This window comes from Heptranchias perlo, chromosome 2 (genome assembly GCF_035084215.1).
Source record: "Heptranchias perlo isolate sHepPer1 chromosome 2, sHepPer1.hap1, whole genome shotgun sequence".
In the NCBI taxonomy this organism is placed as follows: domain Eukaryota; kingdom Metazoa; phylum Chordata; class Chondrichthyes; order Hexanchiformes; family Hexanchidae; genus Heptranchias; species Heptranchias perlo.
The window spans coordinates 29,853,691-29,876,742 of NC_090326.1; the positions used below are offsets into that span (position 1 = coordinate 29,853,691).

Genomic DNA, 23,052 nt, shown 5'->3' on the forward strand with positions numbered 1-23,052 from the left:
TTCCTTAATTTTTTTTTAAAAAACAACTATACTATCCAGTATATTTCCAGATTGTCAGGTAGCACAGTTGGGTTAATAGATCCAGCAAAGGGCTACCTGCCTGATACCTGAACTACAAGGAGAGACTACAGAAGCTGAGCTTGCTTACACTAGAAGACCGAGGGGGGATCTTAGTGAGATATTCAAGATCCTTAAGGGCATCAACAAATTGAACCCCCGAGAAGCTGGCTATCATGGTCCTGTGAAGCTGGGATGAAGCTCAGAAAAAGGAAGCTGAATGGACAGGTCAAATATAACCACTTCACACGGAGGATGGTGAGTGTTTGGAAAGGGCTGCCTCAGAAGGCAATCAAAGCTAATGTCATTGATTATTTTAAACTCCCCGTCAAGACGCAGGAACGAAAACTGGCCACTTGGGTGAGGTTTGGGAATGGACCTGTAGACCCATAACGCCAACAACTTGCATTTATGTAGCACCTTCAATGTAGTAAAACACCCCAAGGCACTTTGCAGAAAGGTAAATCAGACAAAAATTGACACCATGCTAAAGGAGGTGGTATTAGGGCAGGTGACCAAAAGCTTGGTCAAAGAGATGGGCTTTAAGGAGGATTTTAAAGGAGAGAGGTAGAGAGGCAGAGAGGTTTAGGGAGGGAATTCCAGAGCTTAGGGCCTTGACAGCTGAAGGTATGGCCGGCAATGAAAGGGTGAAGGAAGTTGAGGATGGACAAGAGGCCAGAGTTGGAGGAACACAGAGTTTTTGACGGGTAATAGAGCTGGAGGAGGTTAAGGAGGGATTTGAACACAAGGATGAGAATTTTTAAAATTGAGGCGTTGCTGGATCGGGAGCCAGTGATCTTGGGGATGATGGTTGAACAGGACTTGGTGCGAGTTAGGATACGGGCAGCAGGGTTTTGGATGAGCTCAAGTTTATGGAGGGTGGAAGATGGAAGGCCGATCAGGAGATGGACATACTCCAGGAAGGCAGTCTACGTCTTCAGAAGAGGAGGATAGAAATCAAGCAAGGGGGAGCAATTGTAAGAAAAATAGCTCAGCCTCCCGACAAAGTTCAGACCCTCCTCATATACCAGTCCATTGTTTACATTTGCTATGATTTATTTTCAGGCTGAGGACAACAATGATTATTGGTACAACTGAGCAGCTTGCTTGGCCACTTCAGGGAGTGTTAACAGTCAACCACATGGATGACCAGATAGGGACAGCATGTTCCCTTTCCTACATGTGATAGCAGCAAAACATTAACAAAAAAAAAGGGTAAGTAACTGGATTTATTTTTCCTAAAGGAGTGTGGGTTTTTACGATAACCTGCCAGCTTTAGTGGACATTACTGAATTTACTTGCCACAACAGGGCTTGTTAATTCGTTACTGTATCCCCTACTCTACTGCATCCACCATTTTCAAGCTCTAACCTGTTATCTTTTGATGTTTTAACCAGATAACCTCATTACTGTTTTGGAAACTCTAGGACTCTAGCCCTAAGGGCCGATTCCATGGTTGGGCAGGAAATCAAAGACACACCGCGCCTGATTTTCCATCGAGTAACGTTTGCACCTCATTTTCCAGTATCTCTCAAATCACCATTACTCACTTAAGAATATAAGAAATAGGAGCAGGAGTAGGCCATAAGGCCCCTCGAGCCTGCTCCGCCATTCAATCAGATCATGGCTGATCTTCGACCTCAACTCCGTTTTCCCACCCAGTCCCCATGTTCCTTGATTCCCTTAGAGTCCAAAAATCTATCGATCTCAGCCTTGAATATACTCAACAACTGAGCAATGACTTCTTGCCGAGGGCTTCAATTCCCAAGCAATCCCTCACTGGAGGTCCACCCTCAGGAAGGCCATCTCCCCACCTGCCATGTCCCAGACAGTGGGCTGATGGATTCAGTCAACCCACCGTGGACAGTTGTCACATGGGGGGGGGGGGGGGGGGGGGGGGAACACTTCGTCTGTATGGAGACTGGAATAGCCCTTGCTCCCAAACAGCATTCCCTTGCTTTCTTGTACTGGAGAGAGAGAGAGAGAGAGAGAGAGAGAGAGAGAGAGAGAGAGAGAGAGAGAAAGCAATCCCAGCTAGGGTTGCCAACTCTCCAGGAATTAAAGACCAATCTCCAGGACACTGCTGAGAGCAAACAGCTGGGAGAAAAATCATAGGGGAAATTGAAAAAAAATTGTTTTTTTAAAAACTCACTTTGGTTATTGGTTACAAAAATATCTGAGATGGGAAAAAAGGCTGTTTGACTGACAGTCAAAAATCATCCAATTGGTAATGAAGAATCTTTTCGCTTTCCAATTGGCGTAGGAAGGCAGCGCGCAGCGAGTATGGACGTGTCGGGCGACCAATGGCAGGAATGTGGGGGGGGGCTTGGGGGAGGGTTGTGTTTGGAGGCAGGCGGACATTTGATGACATCTCCAGGAATATGTCCAACCAGAGTTGGCAACCCTAATCCCAGCTTGGGTCCGGTCAGGCCAGGCCAGGCCAGGTCAACCTCGCACAGCTGTGGACTGAGGCCTTAAAAGGGGCATGAAGCAACTGACCTACCCAAGGCCACATGTGAGAGGAAGACAGGGTGCAAGTCGGCCCCAGGCCAGATTAGGAGTACCACTGCCTTAAACTTCACCGAGAATAAAAAACTGTCAGAGCCACACCACTTCCGATGATACTGTGAAGTACAACCAACACAGGATAGCAGCAACATATCAATAAAAAGCACCATACAAGGATAAGCAATATGATTTATTTTAATATCAAACAAAAATATACATAAGCTTCCAAACTATTTTGTTTTCTTACAAACTTTGAACATTGTTCAGCAATATGGCACAGAGAGCTTTATACACATATATATAGATATATATACACACAGATATAAAGTGCATGGATTTACAATGTTGTTTATACGATTTCATTACATCGAAACTTGGGCCTGGTATGAAAGTTAACGACTGGGATTGCAAAGGAAACTCAAGACAGTTGTAAGTGGCGTTTACATTGCTGCAGTGGAGTTGACTGCAGCCTAGGGTCGCCAACCTTGCAGGATTGTCCTGGAGTCTCCAGGGATTGAAAATTGATCTCCAAGATACTGCTGCAAGCAACACCCTGGAGAAAAACCATTGGGGCACTAAAAAAATGCATTGGGTGTTATTTTTTAAATTTCCCATGAATACTTTTGTCTATTAAGTTATTCAAAATATTGAGACACGGGGGGGGGGGGGGGGGGGGGGGAGACTGCTTGACTGGGCGGGGCTGTTGGAGGCAGGTCATGTGGTTAAACCTCCCAGGAACACGTCCAACCAGGGTTGGCAATCCTACTGCAGCCATGTGGTGCTCCCAATGCCAGCTGTCCCCCTTAGTATCAACAGCGTGCCTTGCAGACAAGTGGGGCTGGCACTGCTCGTTGGGTTAAAGCTGCCCGTTACAGTGGGGTAAGTGTGGGGAGTTCAACCAGAGGGCTTGTGCTCTCATCAGAATGGTTCGTACACCCCTGCTGTGTGACGCTCTTCCCTTTTAGTAAAATTAAAAATTTCTAATATTATTCAAGTGTATAATAAGATCTATCCAATGATCCCAAAAAGGACACATTCATCTCATTGCATTTTAGCATCTGCCTGGCTATGGAATCGCATCTCCATATACTTGTGCCAGGATGTCCCATGATTCATGATGGGCTTAGACTATCCAAATAAGGACATGCTCCCAGACCAGCCCCCGCCCCGCCCCCCAATCCCCGGTCTCCGATGGTGGGGGGGGGGGGGGGGGGCTACATGTAGAACAGAACAAAGTGCAATATAAATGGGGGGAGACCAGTGAATGGAGGTCCCTCGCCCCAGCCAGCAACAGCAAACATACGGACATATAAAAGCTCCTTTAAACCCGCACCAAGTTCAAGTCTTCGCCAGTCAGTCCCAATGAAGTAAACAGCTCGACCAGTGACCTCCACCACCTAGAAGGACAAGGGCAGCAGGTGCATGGGAAACTCATCACCACCAAATTCCCCTCTAAGTCACACACCATCCCGACTTGGAAATATATCGCCGTTCCTTCATCACCGCTGGGTTAAAATCCTGGAATTCCCGACCCAACAGCAATATTGGAGAACCTTCACCACACGGACTGCAGCGGTTCAAGGCGACGGCTCACCACCACCTTCTCAAGGGAGGGGCAATAAATGCCGGCCTTGCCAGCGATGTACATATCCCAAGAATGAATTTGTAAAAATAGCTCGGCAATTCCAATTTTTAGTCTTAGCAATTCAACCTTTGCGCTGTTAATCAAGATTCTTTTAACTGGTGAGGAAAGCACAGCTAATTGATAGACGTTTGTCTAAAGTTCTCCGTGAGATTCCATTCCGTGGGGAGAAGAGAGTCGAGCGTGAAGCTCGGCTTCATGGACACAGTCTTAAGGTCTACCTCATTAGCTGATTCAGCTGCATCCTTGCACTAAAGTGCAGTTATTTTAATGAGCATGGCACTGAAATTAGATGCAAAACTGGGGACCAGGGCGATTGGGCTGAAGTGAGGCTCCCCAGCCAAGATCCTGCTTTCCATAATTTGTAGCACTGCTGATTTATGGGAAACCAAATCTTACAAACATGACCGTGACACCCTGCCCTGCTATCTGTGACAGTAACAACAGATGTTTTACAGTAGTGCAAATTACACCAGCACCTGGAGATTAAAACTGGGCCCAGTTTCTCACAGCAATGACAATAAAAACAAATTGTAATTTCTTTTCTTCCCCTAAATAAATGTTGATTTTCAATCAGGTGGTTTTATATAATTCCCACTTCCCAGCCTCAAATACTGGTCTGGGAGTAGAACTCTCCAACAAAGAGCCATCACCAGCAAACAGCTTCCCCCCCAGTCTGAAACTGGGTTTCAATATTAGAAACTGCCCTAATGACTCTGGCACTATTCTGGAATATTTATTAGCAAGGAAGTTATGCTAAACCTGAATAAATCACTGGTTAGGCCTTAGGTGGAGTATTGTGTCCAATTCTGGACACCACACTATAGGATGTCAAGGCCTTGGAGAGGGTGCAAAGGCGATTTCCTTGAATGATACCAGGAATGAGGGACTTCAGTTATGAGGAAAGATTGGAGAAGCTGTGATTGTTCTCCTTACAGCAGAGAAGGTTAAGAGGATATTTAATAGAGGGTTCAAAATTATGACTGGTTTTGATAGAGTAAATAAGGAGATGCCATCTTTCTAATGAAACATTAAAATGAGGCCTCATCTGTTCTCTCAGGTGAATGTAAAAGATCCCATGGCACTATTTCAAAGAGCAGGGGAGTTCTCCCAGGTGTCCTGGCCAATATTTTTCCCTCAACCAACATCACAAACAGATTTTAGGATCATTATCACATTGCAGTTTGCGGGACCTTGCTGTGTGCAAATTGGCTGCCGCGTTTCCTGCATTACAAGAGTGACTACACTGTAATAAGTACTTCGTTAGCTGTAAAGCACTTTGGGACATCATGAAAGGCACTGTGAATGCAAGTCCTTTCTTTTCTCCCTCAAGTGTGGAGGGAAGATCAGAGGAAAAGGGCCACATCTGGGCTGGTCCTGGCACCTACCAGCAGCTAGTGAGAAGGGGGCACTGGCAGCAGCCTGCAAGCAGGCCATGTATCGACTGCCTCAATTGCAAGGCATCAGTCAAAAATAAAAAAGGAAGATCCTTACCCAGAAAAATATCCGAATTTAGAAAAAATTACTGTCATCAAACCTTGCGGTATTACAATCGTTGGCTAAAGACTGTAGCGGTCACTTTAAGGATTTGTGCTCCTGACACAACTTTCACTACTGGGGCACTGATGGAGTTAATGATCAGCGAATCCTACCGACTTCCACACCCAAATTCCTAATATACACTCCAGTCAGACAAAGCTCTGCATCAGGAGCATGAATTTGTAAAATCTACCACTTGTATAGTTCGTTTATAGTTTACAAGACGTGCATCTGATCACAATTTGCCAATTGCACAATCTGATTTTTGTTTTTCTTACACCCACTTGGCTGATTTTAGCATTTAACGCCACGCAATTGTATTCAGACTGCTGGAATTTATTATACTATAATCTAGGCTATTACAAATAAAAATGTTTGTAACCATTAACAGTGCAAAAAGAGCTCCTACATTCATCAGTAGGATCTGTTCTCCTTGAGAACTGCTTCTTGTGCATTCTCTCCTGCGTATGACTGATCTCGTTATTTTTTCTGGGAAAGGAAAGTTCAGATTAGTACAGCTGCCCTCAGAAAGACATTCCACTGTACAAAGGCAGAACAGTGGTGGATTCAGGCCTAGTAGAGCAAAGATTTTCAAATCAAGATCATTTTCTCTGAAGTCATGATGGTCCAAACAGTGTGTTGCCAGAGCTCACCACATTGCTAACTTTGAACAGCCGAGGGGTGTTGACACCTTTACCTTCTAGTCTCTGAAGATCTCTGTGCTATCTAATTTAGCAGGTTTACATCAAAGGAGTTACATTACTGTCAGTGAAATTTATTCTGGTCGCTAAATTTGGATTATAGTCTTAAGATTCCCAAAATATTCCTGAACTTTTTTCTTCTCTGTTCTCCCCTCTTCAATATCTCACCTCTCTGTCTTACTTATTCTTATAACTCTGCTGTTACAAACAAGTCAATAACTAGGAGAGAGCAGGGATTTTGAACAGTGGCCTCCCTCACACCTGCCGGAACAGTGCAGTAGGGAGCTAAGCTCTCTGGAATTTTTTTTATTACCTGAATGTTTGTCAGGAACTGTCAGTGACTAGATGAAAACCTAAACAAATCATTGGTTAGGCTACAGTTTTGTGTCCGGTTTTGGGCACCTTATGAAGCAGAATCCATAATAGCTTTTAAAAAGGAAGTGGAAAAATAAAAGAAAAAAGACAAAGGGTATGGGGAAAGGACAAGGGAATGGGACAAAATGAAATCGATCTTTCAGAGAGAAGCAAACGCTTGATGGGCTGAATCTATGCTGTAAAATTCAATGATTCTTTCATCAATAAAAGCAATGTTCCAATCTGCTGTGGCTGAAAGCAGGTTTCCTAGAAGGGCTTTTAAAGAGACTTTGTGGCTATAACTTCAGCTCCCAAAGTTAATCCCCTTTCTCTAAAAATGGCATTCTCAACTCACAGCAAGATTTGTATGCTGTACGCAGTCATCTCAATTTAGTGCCGATCATATATGTAAATGTGTGTGTGCGCACTGTTCAAGAATTCATGTCCATAGTTATCTTTCCTGCCTCTCCTTCCATTTCATATCATAGATCCCAAAGCTTTAAGGAAGGAGGATGTCGAGCCCAGTTACTTGAAGTGAGATTCCAGCCCACAGCCTCAAGCCTCGGTGCTGAGAGATAAGCTACACAATATTTGTAACCCAATCGCATGATTGTTTCATTTGAGCGTACCAAACAACGGCTTGTAATAACGAATAAGTTAAAAATGTTCTGTGTGAAAAGCGAAACCTAGCAACAGACTAATGAAACAACAACAACCGTAGTCCAAAGATCAGTCAATAGTCCTAGCAGTAAAGCACTCATCTAAAGGGTGCAGGTGGCTCTGAGTCCCAGCCTCAAATTGCTCCTTCCAGGTGAATCCCACTGTTTTTTTTTTAAAGCAAAGCTACTAGATGGAGCATTTTATGGCGGCCAAACACTGCATTCTCCAGGGGACGAGGAAAGTTGGAATTGAGAATGTTATCTTGCCCCATGATGGCCGACACGGATCACAGTAACAACAAACATGGCTGAAGCACGACAGGGGGAAAGCAGGCAAAGGGAGGGGTGGAACAAATAGCTGAAAACAGAGCTATCCTCAGATTATTAAGCAAAGTAGGCTGTAGCAGCTTGAATCATGAAGACAGTTGGGACAATAGTGTCAAAAGGTATCCACCAATTCCACTTTGGTGTGACTTGCTTCCTTCAGTTAATACAATGGCATCTCCAAAGTCTATCAACCCCCCTCCCCCATTAACTGTATTAAATGTGCTTTCACAGCACTGATCCAGTAGGCACTTCATCTGAAAGAATAACCAAGCGGAGTGAAGTAGTTTTGGCACCAGAAGAACATCAGATCGGGCGTTCCTTCACTTTAAGTGGACGGGGGGCGATGGTGTTTCCTCTTACTCCTGCAGGACTTGCAAGCACAGCAGATGATGCAGGGGGAGGCCAGAAGGAGAAGTGGAGATGTGACCAGTACAATCAGGCCTAATCCAAAGAGGATCCCCACAACCTGCAAAGGAAAGGGGGAGGGGGGAAAAAAGGCATGGTCCTTAGTGTTTCTGTGATTCACAGGATTAGTAATCAAGCTGTACAGTTATCAAGACTCGTGTTCAGACCCCGAGTGCTTTCTCCTGCAATCCTTAAAAAGTAACAGTCAGGAATTTCCAACTAAAAAAAAAAATTGAAGAATTCTTAGCCCAAAGCAACCACTCTCAGCATCACCCCCTGGGGAGGCAGACTGTAAGCCCACTTGCTATCTCTTCCAATTTCCATCATATATCGTGCTAATTATAGTCACGTAATACGCACACACACGCCAATCTCCCGCAGTGTTGCGCACAGGAAGTCAGGAAAAGAGCAGTCTCTAGGTGAAGTAGGGTTAGAAGGTGGGGCAGGCTATGCAGACATAATTCAGTCTCTCTCTCTCATATATATATATATATAAGAGAGAGGCATTGGCCTGAATTTCTAGGCCAATGCCTCTACAATAAAAGGTCAGTGCAGAATTTAAATGGTTCCAACTTCCCTTTTGCTCCACTCACCTGGGTTCTGTTCCAAATGACGGAGGCCCTGGAGTGGCCAAGTTTATTGCGACACGGTCCTTTGTCATAATGTCTCAGGAAAATGTCATTCTGAAAAATCCAAATTGTACACATCTGAATAAACCATATTGACCTACCACATTCTATTGTGTGTCGTCAACAATTTGTTGGTTCAATATTAATTTGTAGCAACAAATAACATTGTCTGTGAAGATCAGCATTTTAAATGCTTAATGCATTCATATGCAGTTCTGTTTACTGTTTTAGAGGTTAATGACACTTGAAGCACAGCACTCAGTAACATTTACTATTGTTACCAAAACAACAACTTGCATTTCTATATAAAAATATCAGAGGCATAATCAAAAATAAATGGATGCCAAGCCAAGAAAGGAGATACTAGGAGGAGTGGCCAAAAGCTTGGTCGAAGAGGTGGGTATTAAGGAGGGTCTTAAAGGAGGAGAGGAAGATGGAGAGGTGGAGGGATTTCCAGAGCATGGAGCCTAGGGAAGCTGGTATTGTTCTCCTTAGAGCACAGAGGGTTATAGAGGTATTATATATCTCTTTCACAGGCACGATGGGCCAAATGGCCTCCTTCTATGCTATAAAATTCTATGATTCTGAGCAGCTGAAGGCACAACCACCAGCAAGGGGGGCAGGGGGGGGGGGGGGGGGGATATACAATGACTGACGCATAAGATCGGTCATTGCACAGATGAATACCTCTGCCTCGATCAGAATCTCTGCCCAGATCATAACTTTCCATCAAGATTAAAAGAATCATACGAATTCAAGTAACCTCTGAGTGACTAACAGCTGTTTGAGGAAGACACTTACATCCAGATTATGAAGGCAGTACCAGCAGAAGGTGTGCTTGCAGTTTTTACACATCATTTGGGCGCAGCCTTCGTTTCGTTCTATGAAGATATGACATACTGGACACTGTTTGATGGGAGCTTCAGTGTCATTGCTGACGGGAACCCTGTGGCAAGAGGTGACAAAGAAAATTAGTTAAAAGTCGCAATGCGCAATTAGGCCGTACGAGCTTGGCAAAAATAGACAAATGCAGATTTCAAAACCGTCCTAACGTACAATAGAAGTTATCACAATTACTACACAATATATTAGATGATTTCATGATCATCGCCCAAGAAATCAACAAATTAGGTTTGTGTCATTAAAAAATGTATTACTCTCTAAATATGGTCTAATTCTTCAATACACACAAATACCGAAAACTATTGACTATAACCTGCCCTATACAAAATCTGATTAATTTATTGACTAGCTTCTTATTTGTGGACTCCGTGAAAACGCAAGCAGTCAAAAAATCAGTGAGGAGTTTATCAACTCGTTTCCAGAACTTGGTGCAGAATTCTTAAAAGGTTTCTCAGCAGATTATATACCACCAATTACGGAATTATTTTTAACAGGGAATAAAAAGACACAGAGAAAGAAATGTTCTATTTTTCCTCTTTAATTGGACTCAGCTCTTGGTTGGGAGAAGGAGGGGGCTGCTGGAATTCAAACCCAGGATACCCCAAGTTATAGGGCACATGCTTTAGTCCACCCTGTCACATACCACGCCAGAGAACTGGCTAGCAGACTGGGTTAGACCTTTTACCCCTTGGGTATGCTGGTTGTAAGGGCCCTATGTGAAATGAGCAGTTCCGAGTGAGTGTGGGTCCACAGCATAAAACAGTCCCTGATTTAGCACTAATTGTCAATTTTAATCAAGTATCAATGCCACATTGATTCAGTAGAGGGCACTCGTAAGCTGGGGCTGAGACATATTGTTGGGGTAGAGTGGAGCAATATTAATCTCCGAAGGCTGTGCCACCACTTGACCAGACACTGGGTGCCTGAAATGGGAAGAGTTCCATTCCCAGACCTAGTCATAACAAGTACCAAAATTTAAAAAGTAAAATGGTAAAGACTCAGCTTTTTGCTGCTCTCGCAGGTTGCATCTTCAAAAGTGACAAAACAACTATGAAGTAATCAACCCTGATCCACTTATTTAAATAGCAATGACTTCATCGCACAACTAGTCATGACGCACAATCTAATCAACAGCAAATTTATAACAGTGACTCATCGGACAACAGAAACAGCTCCAGGTAAAATGTTTGTTCTTCACATTTAATGTAGTCACAAAGAAGCCAACGGTATAAATATGTGTGCAGACCCTAGGATACAGTAGCATAGTGGTTATGTTACTGGACTAGTAATCCAGAGGCCTGAACTAACAATCTGAAGACAAGAGTTCAAATCCCACCACGGCAGCTGGGGAATTTAACTTCAGTTAATTAAATAAAAAAATCTGGAATTAAAAAGCTAGCATCAGTAATGGTGACCATGAAACTACCGGATTGTTGGAAAAACCCATCTGGTTCACTAATGTCCTTTAGGGAAGGAAACCTGCTGTCCTTACCCAGTCTGGCCTATGTGACACAGCAATATGGTTGATTCTTAACTGCCCTCTGAAATGGCCGAGCAAGCCACTCAGTTGTACAATCCCGCTACAAACAAGATGGCGGCTCACCACCACCTTCTCAAGGGCAATAAACCCTGGCCTTGCCAGCGATGTCCACATCCAGTGAATGAATAAAAGACATTTATGCGCTCTGGACAGGTATTCAGTCTTAAGTGTTAGCCATGGCTCAGTGGTAGCACTCTCGCCTCTGATTCAGAAGGTTGTGGGTTCAAGTCCCACTCCAAAGACTTGAGCACAAAATCTAGGCTGACACTCCAGCGTAGTACTGCACTGTCAGTAGTTCCGTGTTCCAGCTGAGATGTTAATCCGAGGCTCCGTTTGCGCTCTCAGGTGGACGTAAAGGATCCTATGGCACTATTTCAAAGAACAGCCATGTTTGAATATTTATCCCTCAACCAATATCACTAAAAACAGATGATCTGGTCATCATCATATTGCTGTTTGTGGAATCTTGCTGTGCGCAAATTGGCTGCCGCGTTTCCCTACATTACAACAGTGACTACACATTAAAAGTACTTCATTGGCTTTAAAGTGTGTTGGGTCGCCTGAGGTCATGGAAGGCGCTATATAGATGTTAGTCTTTCTTTTACTGAGGTTAGCATGTTGCATACACAATGCCACAAGTTTACAATATCAGTTATACTTTTACATTTAGTTGTAAAATCACACAAATTCAGTACTGTGGGTCAATGTTATCTTTGTAACAGCAAGCAATGCAGCTGCAGTGGCTTGGACCCTGACAAAAAGTGCATTGAGATTTCATAATTGCCATTACAGTCGTTACACAGGAGTCAAAACAAACATTGTGGAACAGTCCAACCTCAACAAGGTCACATCACTCCCTTCTCACAATGAAAACTAGATGTTTTAAGGGATATGGAACCAAGGTGGGTACATGGAGTTAAGAAACAGATCAGCCATGATTTAATTGGATGGCGGAACAGGCTCGAGGGGCTGAATGGCCTACTCTTGTTCCTATGTTGAACCTCATGCGTTCTGTTAATGAGTGGTTCCTATGCCTCACTTCTACTCAATTACAAGCAGGCATATAGCTATCTGTATATGTAAAATAGCCTGTGGAAAATCTCACTCCTTTTCTGATGAATTTACTCTGCAGCTTTCAAATTATCCAAATGTATGCTATGTATTATTTTTAATTTTTCTCTAAATTATTGCTTATTAAGGAAATGCATAGGACCAGATTAAAATGTCCTAATTAGGACCACAAGCTGACCTAGGCCAATAACGCATGGTCACTCATTAGCATATCCAGACAAGGCTCCCCCAGCGTGTAGCGCATAATGTTCTGGGAGAGCGACGATGTCGCCGGGTCAGGTTATCAGGCACCAGCAGCTGTTAAAGGGCCGCAGGCTGCACATGAAGCTGTGTGTGGTTTTGGTTTAAAAAAAACATTGGCTGGAGAAGCCAGAGAGATTCACGGAGCAGGCATAGGAGGCCCTGGTGGAAATGAAAGGTGGTCCTAAGTGGAGAAGAGGGTCACCCAGCAAACTAGTCTTTATATTTTCATCCTGTGTCCTTCGGAACATCAGGTTCACACGGGCACTGAGGGTCTGGACAGCTCCTCCGATATTCCAGCTGCATTATGGGGGTGAACCCTCACGCACATAAAAGTAAGTCTTCCGCACAGTCTGTATGCAAAGTGCTCCCAAATGTGTAGAAAATGCAGTGCACAGACTAGGCCAGAAGCATTCCTGCCCAAAAATATGGGGTCCCATCGCCTAAAGTACAATCTCTGACCACATTATTGGTTCTTATATGGATCCATTTTTTTTTGAAGTAATATTATTTAAATTGTTTCTTTTTGCAAAACAATAAAGCTCCCTTTCCACCTAGTGACATCCACCAAATATGGAGACAGGATGTCAAAATTATATGATCAAAATCTACTAAAACATCCTACTACACACAAATGCTGCCGTTTTCTTAAAGGGAAAGGCAAATCCAAAACCCAATAATCTAAATTTGAGGCCCACTCCAAGTGTGTAATCTATGCTGTCACTTCAGTACTGAAGGAGTTTTACAATGTCGTGAGCTTGGCTTTCAGATGAGACTTTAAACTGTGTTCCCTTCTGCCTGTTCCACTGAACAATAAAGATCCCGTGACATTATTAGAAGATCAGAGAGTTTGCATGGTCACCTGACCAACATTCCTTTCTCAACCAACACCACCAAAAAATTTTGTTTAACTACTCATTCATCTCATTGCAGTTTGGGGGATCTTGCCGTGAACAAAATGGCTACTGTGTTCACCTATACAGCAACCTCGTTTCAAAAAGGAATAAAGGGACACGGGAACAGGGCAGGGATATTTGACTGGGACTACTGCTCATGTGGAGGATAAACACCAACATGGACTGGTTGGGCCGAAGGGCTCATTTCCATTTTGCAATTTCTATTTAATCCCTTGTATGCAAAGCACTTTGGGACATAGAAATTTGCTCTCTCTTTCTTGGTTTCTTCTGAAAACGCTATATTTAGGCCTGATTTACATTTAAGTATTTTGCCAGTTAGTGTTCATTGCGGTTGACCTTCTTGTCTTTTATAACCCAATAAACACGTCAAAAAAGCCCACAGGCTGGATACAAAAAAAAAATCACGGGAGTAACACTGTAAACAAACACTGATTTTCTCATTCTGCAATGACTTCCATGGGTTGGTTTCATGTTAGACACTTTTAATTACGAGCAAGAAAGGGAAAAATACGTTAAAATTCACGCAAAGTGCTGCTCAGAGAACTGCACGGTTACTGTTTCACGGTTCGGAATTCTTACCCAGCATCCTCTGCTTTCGAGGGCATGAAGGGCTGGCTCTCCTGACACGCTTGCCCTGGATGCCAGCTGGCTTTGCAAGCACAGCAAAACTGTATGTGGCAGGAGGGGCATTTTACTGGCACAGGCTGGTGAGAATCAGCCACGTCAACCTGGCACACGGCCTGACACTGAACTCCGGGGCACCACGTCCTGGAGGGGTCCAGATGGACTTCTAAAAATAAAGCAGAGAGACGTCATGTCAATTCTCATTACCATCAGTAACTGAGTGCTAAATATTTTCAATCCTGCCCTCCGACCCTTACAAAAATTAGATTTTAAAATCAGCCGCTTTAGTTTTTTCCCCCTCACCTAATTAATGTATAATTGTGATTTTTTTTTATTAAAAAAAGATGGCTCTGTTCGCGAGGGTTTAGACATGAACATTAAGGTCAAGCTCCTCTCCCAGTGAAACAATTACAAGATCTTTGGTTTTAAAATGGACTGCTTCTTGCCATGCATATTATCGGTGGAGATATTCCTGGTCCGGATCACCTGCTTGCAGCAGATGTCAGGAAAATCAGGTGTGGAGGAATACACTTCTGTGAAGGAACAGACTCAATTTCCTGTACCTGCTGTGCCCAGGCGTTCCAGCACATTCGGGTGCGGGATCAGAAAAATCTACTCTATATAATTTTTTTTAAAATGTGCCCTGATCATTTATTAAATACTCGAGTTACTTCTGTTTTCTGCATCGCCCAATTCATAATCTGTAAAATGCTTCTGACCTGATGTCCCTGTCGGCCATCCTGATTGGCAATCTTACGATATGCCAATGACTTAAAGGGGCAAGGAAAATTGAATTGCTTTCACTTTGAAATGCTCTAAGGTTTATGTAAACACGTGTATTGTATATTTATAAAAATATCTTGCTTTCTTTAAAAAAAATTACAAATTTCCTGCCAAAATAGAAACCAATTTCATAGAATTTACAGCACAGAAACAGGCCATTCGGCCCAACTGGTCTATGCCAGTGTTTATGCTCCACAAGAGCCTCCTCCCCACTACTTCATCTGACCCTATCAGCATATCCTTTTATTCCTTTCTCCCTCATGTACTTATCTACCTTCCCCTTAAAGGCATCTATGTTATTCGCCTCAACTATGGCTTGTGGTAGCAAGTTCGACAATCTCACCATTCTGAGTAAAGAAATTTCTCCTGAATTCCTTATTGGATTTATTAGTGACTACCTTATATTTATGCTCCCTAGTTTTGGAAACCCCCAAGTGGAAACATCTTCTCTACGTTTACCCTATAATTACTCCGTAATTTTAAAGACCTCCATTAGGTCACCTCTCAGCCTTCTCTTTTCTAAAGGAAAGAGCCCCAGCCTACTCAGTTCAATTTCTGGTCTTGTCTCGTCTTCCTCCACAATCTCTCACTGGCATGATGTGGTCACCCACATCCCAGTATTGTTCCATTTATTTTAATGGGGGTTTCCCGAGAACTGACCTGCAGCTGCATAACCCTGGGAAAACACACTACATCTGGGTGCACTGTACATTTTGACATCCACGTTACACCAGAGTGGTACAGGGTAGCAGACCCGACATTTAGGAATAGGTTAGGTGGGTGGTTGAAGGAAATGGGAATAAAGGGATAAGGGAACAGGGTGGGCACATGGGATTAGAAGTATCTGCTCAGGTGGAGGATAAACACCAGCAGCGGCTGGATCGGCCAAACTGCCTTTTTCTGTGCTGTAAGTTCTAGAAGTTCTTTAGGACAGTTATTTCAATTTTGCAAAAGATTTTATTTTGCTGTTTATTTCTGTAGTGTCTAACTACGTTAAGAGATGAGAATCCTGTAACATATTAGTTTCCTCCCAAAGCAGCCTAAACATGGTCACATCCAGTATCTTTGTCGGGTTACTGTCGGGATAGAAGATGCTCAGCTGATATGAACTAGGAACAGGAGTAGGCCATTCAGCCCCTCGAGCCTGTTCTGCCATTCAATCAGATCATGGCAGATCTGTACCACAACTCCATCTACCAGTCTTGGTTCTGTAACCCTTAATGCCCTTGCCTAACAAAAATTAGGAGAGTGAAGCTTGACTTCCATCTATAAAACACCCAAAAGCTGAGGTTATTTTTGCAATTATTGTTTAGAACATGTTTAATTTTTATTTGCATTTCCCAAACTCTAACTTCTTGGGATACAGGCTTCCCTGGATTTCCACTTTCTGTGGAATGCATGGTGTTTTGAGGGTAGTTAGTGATGCAAGCAGATGGAAGTGTAACTCGTAGAAAAATTCAATGCAAAAGAACAAATACTTAGGATATTTTAAGGTTGTACTGTAATTCAATTGGGGAGAGGCGGTTATTACAAAAAGTGAAGTTAGAGTGGCTTGTACAAGCAGAAGGCCCGACATTGAATGAGCGTCTTTTATCCCTCCCAGGTATAAATTATGTAATATACAGAGGATATGTGAAGAACAATCAACAGCTGGAAAGAATTACAGGGCAATGCTCTCAATACCCTATACTATGATGAGATTTTTGCAATCATGATTACAGCCCCTTTTTAAAATATATATATTATGTATGAATGAATGACTTGGAGGATACACTGTTTGAAAACAATAGGAGTGTTATTTATCTAGAAAGTGTGATGGGGAAAGTGTTAAAGGAAGTGTGACACAGGCAGTGTACACTTTTTGAAAGATTTTACCAAGTTTTTAAAGAGGTCTCCCTCCCCTCTTTTTGGACCTATGCTTTTTTTTTTGATAATAGCAGATGCCATGACAACGACCAACGTGCTCTGTGTCATTCGTATGTGATAAAGCCCACATTGAAGGATTAACGGCTGGGATGGGATCACTGCAGGTTTATAGAGTGATAGTCAACAGCTTATTTGAGGGAAATAACATTAGAAATCTTTAATTCAATAAAAGGGTACTGCTGGGTTGAGCTCCAGGTTCACTTTAATGAAAATAGCCAGCACTGACAACCAATATGTCATAAAAACATCCAAAGCATTCTGTGGAGCTGGTAATATTTCACAAAGATGCCTCAGGAGTATTTAATGGAGGACATATAGGTAAGGAAAAATTGCCCAAAGGAGTTGGATAGATGCAGCTGACATTTTCTGGCAGAGTCTGAAAAACCCATGAGGTAGATAAGTTACATTACTTTGTACAACACTGGACCAAAAGGACAAGTTATACCTCCTCTATCATAAGATTTTTTCCTCCCTCCACCTCCGGGCTACCGACAGCACTGACCCCCCCCTCACCGGGCTACCGAAAGCACTGACCCCCTCCACCTCCGGGCTACCGAAAGCACTGACCCCCCCCTCCACCTCCGGGCTACCAAAAGCACTGACCCCCCCCCCCCTCCACCTCCGGGCTACCGAAAGCACTGACCCCCTCCACCTCCGGGCTACCGAAAGCACTGACCCCCTCCACCTCCGGGCTACCGAAAGTACTGACCCCCTCCACCTCCGGGCTACCGAAAACACTGACCCCCTCCACCTCCGGGCTACCGAAAGCACTGACCCCCTCACCGGGTACGGTTCCATAAACTCTGGTGTCTTGCTCAAGAGGCCATTATGCTTTTGTGAGCCTGGACAGTGAATATCGGTAGGTTATTTGATTGTGGGGATATCGCAACTGAGCCTAATCTGTCCTCACCCAACAATCGCTCTCACGCACTTCCAGCAAGAGTTGTTGCATAATAATCAGGACCAGGAACCATGGCAGATATCTCCCCCCACCCCCCCCCATAACCCAAGGGCACTTAAGCCAATCGCAGCACCTCATACTGCCATCCCAGGTGAAATCAACACAGTCCAGGGACCGAAGCTCGCTCCCTGCGAGTGTCACTCGCCACTGGGAGTGCCACACTCATCCCTATTATGGCTTCTTGGGCAAAGGAAATGTCGTATATTGAAAGCAAACAGCCACGGTTGCATGGTGGAGATGTGGGGATGGATGGATGGATAGTCTGTGGTTTCCCTTCATTTTCTTTATGGGGCCAGGCAGCAATTGAGCAGAACTTTCCCCATCAGGGGATTAAATAGTTGGGGTAGAGTCAGTGATATGGCTGGTTGCACATAGACTGTGGAAGATTAAACAGTTGGCGTAGAGTCCATGTTAGGACCATTTACACATGGACTGTGGAAGGAGATTAAATAATTGGGGTGCAGTCAATGATAGGGCTGGTTATACATAAGACAGTGGAAGATGTAAGCTGGATTGACAAAATCGTCTTTTCGCGTTCCGTGTTTCCTTTCGCTCTCATGATTAAAGAAGAAACTGGGTGAGAATTTCGCATGATTTCTTTGCCCAGTTTCTCACCACCTGCAAATCACGACTGAACACAAAACCAATGGTGACCACTTGTCTGACATATATCGCATTGAACAGTGTACACTCTATTCAAGAAGCTAACAAAGCAAGTGCAGGAAAAGGTCTGAAGAATCAGAGGAAAAAAAAAAGAACATTTGAGTGAGAGGAAGGCGAAGCACAAGCAAGCAGTCTCCATTAGCTGCCTCAGCTGTTCAAGATGTTAAAGATTTGTAACAATCTGTCACAATGTTAAAAAAACATTGCCCATTGACATCCCCAGCTGACCCATTGATTAGGCAAATTTCGCTTTGCAATAGTTGCGAGTCAGAAGCAATAGCATCCCCAGTGAAGAAACCAAGACATAGCGCTGTTGCGTATAAAAAAAGGTTGCACACCTCGTTCAAATTTCAGTTGCTGGTACAGCTGAAGCAGATCAGCTGGAACCAAACATGCAATCTGAAACAAATATAAAATAAAACAAGTTAAACAAGTCCTGAAATGTGGTTTTTTTTTTAAAAATAAAAAAGTTATAAAATAATTAGACATACATGCAACTCAAAAATGTGCCTTAAAACACTGTCTGATTTTCTTGCCGACAGCTACAGGTACTGCCACCAGCGAGTTGGGCCACTTTCTAGCAATGAAGCTGTAGTTACATTGTTGCTATCTCAGAGCACCAGCTGTAGGGAGATACCACTGGGTCTCCGAGAAATGATCTAGAGATTATTTCTTTCAAATCCTCTCTCCTTCTTCCTCATCATCTGCCCTGGAGCCGATCGATTACTTGCTGAGGTACGGTTCCATCGGTGCTGGTCGCCCTGTCGTACCTCATCCAAGTGCCAAATCTTCATGCATGAGCCACAGCAATGAGTCTCAGTGGGCTGTTCCATGTGATGGGGGGGTGGGGGAGACGAGGAGAGGAGGGCAGCGGAAACCGCTTGCTGCACACATGCGCTTGCCAGCAGGGGCCATCCAAATCCCCTCCCTAACCCTAACACGCTGAGACCCCTTTCTGCGCCCTGGCTGAGATCAATCAACTCGGCATAAACCAGGGATCACACCTATGACCGTCCTGGTCCATGTGGCTCGGCTACTGACCGAATTGCCCAGCTGAGCAGTCAGTGAAGCCATTTGCCTTTACCACTGGCAAAATTAAGGCCAGCAAGAAGTTCCAGTGTCACTGAAAACAACTCTTTGGGCCACAATTCTAGCTCAGATTCAAGTATTCAGTCAGGCAGAGTACAGAAACACTTTTGAATTTACAACAATTAAATTAATGAAGCCAGGCCTTTTATCTCAGATGGCTGCCTTGCATGCTCCCTGCTACTAGACAGAAAGAACTGTGGCTGCTGGGGCCGAAGACTGTTTGGCAGAAACTTGCACTTTTGAGGATGTGCACACTCCCACTGATGGGGAAAATCTGACTTTTGGGCAGTATCTAAATTCCCATCAGCAAAGCTGGCAATAAATACACTTCTTCCCACATAAAGGAAAAATTGCACAATACATACTCTGAATCATTCTCCACTGATCATTGAATCATGTTACAATTACAAATTACTACAGTTGATTCCAGTTAAAGTGAATGAGTAAATCACACAATAATCCTAAACAATTTGTTTTTTTACCTGCACCTATTGTGTTCACTCATGTTAAGTGAATACTCTCAGATATAAACCCACGACCTCCACCACCTAGAAGGACATGTGTAAACAATTTTACAACACCAAGTTATAGTCCAGCAATTTTATTTTAAATTCACAAGCTTTCGGAGGCTACCTCCTTCCTCAGGTGAACGATGTGGAAAATCGTTCACCTGAGGAAGGAGGTAGCCTCCGAAAGCTTGTGAATTTAAAATAAAATTGCTGGACTATAACTTGGTGTTGTAAAATTGTTTACAATTGTCAACCCCAGTCCATCACCGGCATCTCCACATCATAGAAGGACGTGGGCAGCAGGTGCATGGGAACCTCCAAGTTTCAAGCCATCCCGACTTGGAGATATGTCGCCGTTCCTTCATAGTCGCCGTGTCAAAATCCTGGAACTACCTAACAGCACCATGGGAACACCTTCACCACACGGATCACAGCAGTTCAAGGTGGCGACTCACCACCACCTTCTCGGGGGAAACTAGGGATGGGCAATAAAATGCTGACCTTACCAGCAACGCCCACATCCCGAAAATGAATATTTAAAAAAAACTGACCACGAGTATTCCTTCAAAACAGTATGCTTCATTTGCCTGCAAGAATCAAACATATGAAAGGATGTACCTGTTTTTGTAACCAGCCGCCAAATCAGAGTCACCCTTTTGGCACAGTCTCCAAGGCTGCATACTAAGCCAGTGATTAACCATGGAGAGACAGGCAGGAAAGCACAGCTGTGACAGCTGTGTTTGGGATTGACTCCAGGACTCATGGGATATATTAACTACAAACCCTGCTGTCTGGCATTTTTGAAACAAAAAAGAATCTAACAGGAGGACAGATTCACACACCCAATCAAAAATCTACTTCTGGCAGTTTCTCTCCCATATGGAAGTAGCTGAAGGAATTCACCAGAGTGCATCAGCTGGTGTGTTATTAAGTTATGCAGAACAAGAGGCCCTGGATTCGACTGCCGGCTTGTATCGAATAAGCCAATCTCAGCCAGTACTGAGGGACTGCTGCACTGTCGGAGATGCAGGCTTTCAGATGAGACATTAGACTGAGGCCCTGTGTGCCCTCTCAGATGAAAGCACGAGATTCCATGGCACTTTTTGAAGAGCAGGGGTGTCCTGGACAAGATTTATCCCTCAACCAACATCACAAACAGATTATCTGGTCATTTATCTCATTGCAGTTTGTGAGACCTTGCTGTGCGCAAATTAGCTGCCACCTTTCCAGACATTACAAAAGTGACTACACTTCAAAAAAAAACTTAATTGGCTGTAAAGTGCTTTGGAATGTCCTGAGGTCGTGAAATGTACTATAGAAATGTATGTTCTTTCCATCTGTAAAAGCTGTGCTTTTCTCAACATCTTGTAAAAGCTGAAACTTGTGCCAGTGAATTCATGGAGTAAGGGAGAATGTGGGAGGCTGTAACAGTGTTTAAATGGATGTACTTTTAGAAGCAATGCTTTATTGTGGTGATGGTTTTGTGTGCAACTGACAGTTTCTGTGAGGTGGGGCATGACAAGGCAAACCAGCATTTCCTCCTTGTTTAAAGGGGATGCTCCATCACCCTGAGGCATCATACCTGAATGGGCGGGTTATGAACTGAAATCGTCATCACGTAAGTGGCTGCCAAATTACCATGGCAACTAGTCATTGCTGAACCCATGATTACAAGGGTGGCTGTAAACTGCACAATTATTGCATTATACACGGAAAGAAAACAAAATCAGCCAGGATTCCTACTTTTACTCAGTGACTCCTAGGAGGTGATTTTAAACCCCAAGAACGGATGGGAGTTGAAAATAGTTGTTTTTTTGGGTCGCAACGGCAACATCTTTGGACTTTGCATTCCCAGTGGGAAGACTGTACTTTTACGCGGTGACGTTAAACCCAGAAATAAAGCCGGGTTGCGGTCGCGACCCAAAAAACAATTATTTTCAACTCCCATCCGTCCCCAACCCACCTGTTCTTGGGGTTTAAAATCACCCCCCTGGTGTGTGTCAGGATTGTACCTGGATGCAATACCCCGCCCCTACGTTCACTGACTAGACTCAGATGAAAAACGGCCACCAAGAAATTTCTAATATTCGCTGTCTCACCACCCACCCCCACCGAAAAGCAGATCCCTACTTTTGTCACCTCCATCCTCCACATCTCCAATGTACTCCTTCCCCACCTCTCAAACCCCATCCTACACGAACTCCAAAACATCCAGAGTTCCACCACCCACGTGCTCAGCTGCTTACCCATCACCATCTTCACTGACCTCCACTGGCTACCTGGCCCCCAGTGCACTGAATTCAAAATAATCCTCATTTACAGATCTGTATATGGCCTTGTTCCACCCAACCTTTGCAACCTCCTCCAACCCTACATCCCTGCTCACCCTCTTCCTAAACCCCTTCTCCTTGCTACATCTCCCTTCACCTTCCAATGCCTCCTCAAAATCCACCTCTTCAACCACATCGTTCCTCACTTCCTGTAACTCGTTCCCAATTTCTGCTGCGTCCAATTCCTTCTTGTGAAGTGCTTTGGGACATATTACCCCATTAGTTGACTAAATAAATGCAAGGTCTTGTTGGTTTCCTGACAGAAGTACTGAAGGGTACCCTTGGAACCATATCCCATCAAGGTCCAATGCCTTCAGGCAAGATGGGGAGAAGAGTGGAGGAGTGGGAGTGGAAAAACTAATTTAAAAAGAAAAAACTCACTGAACCACGGGATGGCTACAATTACGAGTAACAGCTATGAAGGGTTTTGATAGAGTAGATAGGGAGAAATTGTTTCCACTGACAGGAGGGTTCGGTGGCCAGAGGACACAGATTTAAGATAATTGCCAAAAGAACCAGAGGGGAGATGAAGAGATTTTTTTTTAAATGATTTGGAATGTACTGCCTGAAAAGGGTGGTGGAAGCAGATTCAATAATAACTTTCAAAAGGGAATTGGATAAATACTTGAAAAGGAAAAATTTACAGGGCTATGAGGAAAGAGCAGGGGAGTTGGG

General features: G+C 43.8%; 1 protein-coding gene across 1 annotated transcript in view; it reads right to left on the reverse strand.

Annotated features, from left to right (window-relative positions):
- Positions 1-2,790: 2,790 nt before the first annotated feature.
- Positions 2,791-23,052, reverse strand: part of LOC137336181 (E3 ubiquitin-protein ligase RNF144B-like) — a 64,461-nt gene continuing 44,199 nt past the window's right edge. Inside the window, exons 4-8 of the mRNA XM_068001640.1 lie at positions 18,788-18,848; positions 14,072-14,282; positions 9,623-9,767; positions 8,786-8,875; positions 2,791-8,253 (exon numbers count right to left, since the gene is read on the reverse strand). Of these exons, the coding sequence (XP_067857741.1) occupies positions 8,113-8,253; positions 8,786-8,875; positions 9,623-9,767; positions 14,072-14,282; positions 18,788-18,848 (648 nt within the window). The 3' untranslated portion in view covers positions 2,791-8,112. The remainder of the gene's footprint in view (positions 8,254-8,785; positions 8,876-9,622; positions 9,768-14,071; positions 14,283-18,787; positions 18,849-23,052) is intronic.